This window comes from Opisthorchis viverrini (assembly GCF_000715545.1).
Source record: "Opisthorchis viverrini unplaced genomic scaffold opera_v5_8, whole genome shotgun sequence".
In the NCBI taxonomy this organism is placed as follows: Eukaryota; Metazoa; Platyhelminthes; class Trematoda; order Opisthorchiida; family Opisthorchiidae; genus Opisthorchis; species Opisthorchis viverrini.
Genome location: NW_008751664.1, coordinates 2,547,718 through 2,552,714, shown reverse-complemented (window position 1 = coordinate 2,552,714; position 4,997 = coordinate 2,547,718). Strand labels below are relative to the sequence as shown.

At 45.7% G+C, this 4,997-nt stretch overlaps 1 protein-coding gene across 1 annotated transcript in view; it reads left to right on the top strand.

Annotated features, from left to right (window-relative positions):
• The window catches only part of T265_00813 (hypothetical protein), a gene marked incomplete at both ends in the record, with an annotated part of 6,281 nt that extends 1,528 nt beyond the window's left edge, over positions 1–4,753 (top strand). The window contains 3 exons of the mRNA XM_009164685.1: positions 4,051–4,355; positions 4,452–4,573; positions 4,609–4,753. Of these exons, the coding sequence (XP_009162949.1) occupies positions 4,051–4,355; positions 4,452–4,573; positions 4,609–4,753 (572 nt within the window). The remainder of the gene's footprint in view (positions 1–4,050; positions 4,356–4,451; positions 4,574–4,608) is intronic.
• Positions 4,754–4,997: the final 244 nt, after the last annotated feature.

The following is a 4,997-nucleotide window of genomic DNA, read 5'->3' as shown; positions in this document are numbered from 1 at the left end:
TCTCATCGTTGGCCCTGGACGCAGGTCTTGCAATTACGATAAGCAGCCAAGGTAAGCGATATCAACTGCAGCTACGAGTATGACGGGCGGCCGTTGGTCGTTAGGATGTCACGCATAGTTGGAACCTGGTTTCTATCGGCCCGCATAGATACTGGATTGGTGATTACTGTAGGTAGCAGGCAGGTACGACAGTGAAGGTCGGTGTATGACACGGATTTCATGCTCTCTATGATGATACAAGTAGCAGACATAAGCGAGCGAGCGCACATTTGTGTGTATGACGGGCCATTGTTGGCAGTTGAAGCAGGACACTTCGCATGGCTGAGGCCTACTAAACAACGTCGCATATAGGCACTGGCCTAGCAGTTTCAATAAGTAGTCAAGGTAGGCGATATTGCGTGCAGTTTTGAGTATTAGGTTCATCGTTCGCCATTAGATTAGGTATGTATGCACAAGGACACTGACTCAACAGGTATGATCAATAGCCAGTTTAGATGATTTCGAGTACAGTTGTGAGTATAACAGGCTGTCAGACGTGGCTGTCACGCATAGCTGAGGCCTTATTTTTACCGGTCGGCACATATATTGCACTGACGTTTACTGTAGCTAGCGAAGACAAGCGGTATCGCGTATAGTTAAGGGTATAAAACACCGTCATTGACCATCGGATTGTTACTGTGCACAGGTGCAGTCTCATTATCAACGTTGCACATAAACGCAGGCCTAGAAGTTACAACAAGTATTCGAGATGAGTGAAAACTAGTAGAGATACGAGTACAAGGGGCCGTCGTTGCTCATTGGACTGGGCTGCCGCGCATATGTGGGGAACCGTAATTAGCGTCGCACATAGACACGAATCCAGCAGCTACAATAGGTAGTCGGGGTGAGAAACAACGGCCGTCGTCATAGTGGTGACCGCTTTATTTTGATAACCACCTAGAGAACATCATAGTTGTAATAGGAAAGACGCCCACTGCTATCAAGTAACACTGTATTATCTACAAGCTAGTTATGCATACCTGGGAAAGGGGATCATCTACAGATGTCCGTCGCACTGCCACTGCAAGTTTTTGCTGTTACCTAACTTTATTGCACTTAATGGAATATGAGATTCATGAGGAAAATGTGTTGTGAGCAGGTTCGACGAACAAAAATATCCCATTTGTTAAATCTGAGGTGTCTGAAGCAAACAAACGCCTGCGACTGATCCTATAGGGCGGCATTTGCATTAAATACTCTTAAGATGTTATCTTATTCTTCAAGAACACCAAAGAATGCCAAAATATGCTAAAGTGCGATTTCGTGTTTTATGTCGCGTAAACCGGCAAAAAATGCAAATCGGCGATGGTCAATGACCTTGACATTTCGCTCACTAAAACAAAATGCTACGTGCAACATGTCACAGGAAGGTGCGAATTGATTAGACTAACTCTCCATTAAAATAGCAACTTCGAAAACCCTATAGTTTCAGGGAACTCAATTTGGGCGTGTCAATAGCCTGCGGCTATATATATGGGCGCCTTACTGCCTCGTTTGAATGGCAGCAGTGGACCACAGTGAACCGTCGATGGGCCCAAGAACATCTTCACTATAATGGCAACCCTAAACGGCTCATCCAAGGTGTTCGTGCGTGAGGCTGTCCACGAACATATGTACAACGTCGCGACTACCACAATCAATCTGAGGCCCTGCCGCAGTGAGACGTTTGCCACAACCATAGAAGAATTTTTCTTCCAGGTTGCGAATGTCCATTCCAATTTGGGTTTGCGTGGACGTAATGTCGTGATTGTTGTCTACGTTGTTTAGAGTGTATTTCCAAATCTAATACGTAAGAAAACACGCAAAGAAACCAGAGAACCTCCCACCGCTTTCATAGAGTCGATGGGTAAGACCACCGGCAGCCGTCAAAACGTGAATTCTGCACCCGCAGTGAACTCCAAGCTCGTCTAAACAGCTTCCAGTGAAACTGCGGCCGCATGCGAAGAACTAGGGCACCCGAATAAGTACCACTGAATGCTAAAACTTTGTTATAGTTTTCCTTCCTCGGTTTCACAGAAATTTGGGGTGTGCGTCTAGGTCGCGGCGTGACTTGGTGCGTAACCCTCGTCCAGGACTAGTTTATAAACAACCAATAATTCCGTATGCGTTTGTGTAGCGTCCTTATCAGACAGTCTATAATTTTAATTTTTTCGTTCGACCGCTTGATAATACGGGTCCACACCAGACGATGACATTCATTCCATGACATCCATTCCAACTTGTTGGTCTACTCATTCGAATTAAACCACCTCTGTGTCCCCATCCAACCTAACCCCTGCACCTGACTTCCCTACGACAGTGCAACCAGTAAGTCTGCTTGTTCTCATATTGCACCATATTTTTTGAGAGCAAACTTGCCATGTTCTCCCAATTCGACTTATTCCATCTCCACCTCCAGTTTTGCTGGTTGTGACTCCGGCCATTTACCCAACAGCCCAAGGTCACTCATGGCCAGCAGTGGTTTTCCAGGTTTAGTTTATCAGCCGATTGGGTCTTTGAAATAATCAGACCTTAGGCCCATTGTTCCGTGAAGGTTGCGAAAGAAAAGTATTATTATTATTTGATGGAAAGCTTCCCACTGTTTATGATATTGTCCTCTTTTCGCGCAATCCCCACTACTTGCGAATTCCCCAGTCACTCTCCCCCTCCAGTTTTGCTGGTTGTGCCTCCGGCCATTTACCCAACCGCCCAAGGTCACTCATGGCCAGCAGTGGTTTTCCAGGTTTAGTTTATCAGCCGATTGGGTCTTTGAAATAATCAGACCTTAGGCCCATTGTTCCGTGAAGGTTGCGAAAGAAAAGTATTATTATTATTTGATGGAAAGCTTCCCACTGTTTATGATATTGTCCTCTTTTCGCGCAATCCCCACTACTTGCGAATTCCCCAGTCATGCCCTATTCTGACTGTAAACGCATGATTATGGCAGACGGTATGCCGCCCACAAGTTGGGAATTATTATTATTATTATTATTATTATTAAAGCCCCAGAGAGTTCACCTGTCTCAATATAACACACCGCACTACGAGTGAAATGAGTGGGCACAAACCTAATGAAAAATTTCCCCAATCGGGTCCCTTGGTAACCGTCGAATCGCCCGCATCATCAAGCTGCTGCTAAGCAGCGAAAAAATACGCCAAGCGGCAGCTGGATGCGCCGCATGTGCACAAGAAAGCAGTCGGTCAACTGGCAAATTAGGTACAAGGTAAAGGCACAGAAACGAACTGGAGAGACCAAGGTAATATCGGAGCGCCCACCGAATACAGCAGAAAGGATCTTTTTGAGGTAATCTCAGCGGCTCCAGTTTGTTACAGCGAAGCTAAATCGAAAACAAAGAGTTTAAGAAATATATATGCCGCTAAAATGTGTCCCGCTCAGGAGGAAATAGCCCCGAAATAACCAAGGGCTTTCAGAATGTAAATGCGCCCGGAAAAGAATAACATAAACCAGGACAACGGTAGTAATTCAGAGAACAGAAGAAGATGAACAGAAGGACACCACCCACCAAATTGGACATGTTCATTTATATAAGGCTGGATTTCTACACGGATTAAATAAATAGAAAATGAACAAAATGACAAGCGAAGAGTATGTGACGAATAGGATGCCAGACAATGAGGATCAGAAGCTCGCTCTGGCCGATTAGATCATGACCTACGCAGAGAAACTGAGGATGAAACTAGGAAGCCTGTGCAGCGGAATATTAGGGAACTAGGCTAAACAGATTTGGATGTGGGCCCTCGTTTCGAAATTCCCCTTGGCTACCAGTTGGATTGGTGGACCGTCATCCATCCCACGAGGGGACCTGAGGGTGCCGTCTTCACAGCCTCATAAAGTCTCTGATATATCCCAGGCCAGATTATTTAGAACCAAAATTCTTGGATGTCGTTCCGTAGCGTTCAAAAATTGAATCGCATTATGCGAATACTGATTGCCCCGTTGTGATTGTGCTTCTGAACTGCGCGCCTCGTTCAGTGAAGCTAGGCAGTGATACCTACAAATAATGATGTTAGGACTGGAGGATATGTTTGCTAGCACAACCACCGTTGTTGGATGGGCTCATGTCCTTCAACCACGCAGCCACAATGCGTCGAAAAAGGGTCGTTGTTTGTCCGCACTGATTGAAGTCCACGCGCCAGTTCGGTTGTCTGTGCAGCATGGTTGTTGCGACGGTTTGTCTCTCTGCTTTCGCTTATCTTTGCAGGCTCAGAAGAAAAAGCCCCAAAAGTCTTCGGGAAAGAAGAAGCAGGTTCATCGCTTCACAATCGGATGTGCCCCGAAAGTGATAGATGAAGATATCTTGGACATGGTGTCCCTCGTAAGTTTGTAGTCAACATTGGGGAAGAGGCTGTCTCTTAGATTAGGGACCCCTTCCCTAGTCTTCCCCATCTTCCATTGATGTGTTGACTTGTAGGAGAAGTACCTGAAGGAACGCATCAAGGTTAACAACAAGTTAAATAACCTCGGTAAGGAGGTACATATCGATCACGAGAGCAACTCTGTCACCGTCACGGCCAATATACCATTTTCTAAGCGGTACGCACCATTATCTCCTTTTCATAGTGTCTCAGGTACCTCAAGTATCTAACGAAAAAGTACCTCAAACGCCACAAGCTCCGTGATTTCCTCCGCGTGGTTTCAAAATCTAAGGATTCATACGAACTTCGATTCTACAATTTTGAAACGGAAGATACAGACAACGAGGATGAAGACTAATTAAGCAAATAAACCATGTATACCGGCGTCCGCCTTTTGCTCAGAAGATGGGGCTTCCACTTTGTAGTTCCCGGATTTGTCTTTTGCCCGGTTTAGGAGGCTTCGACATTTAGGTGTAATAGTTCCTCTGTTGCGAGAACTAATTTGCGCTGATGTTCGTGGTCGTTTCCCGGAAGAGTTTGTTCCACGGCTATTGCCTGCGTCCTCGTGTTGGGTCCTGAGGGTCGATAGCTGATGGACGAAC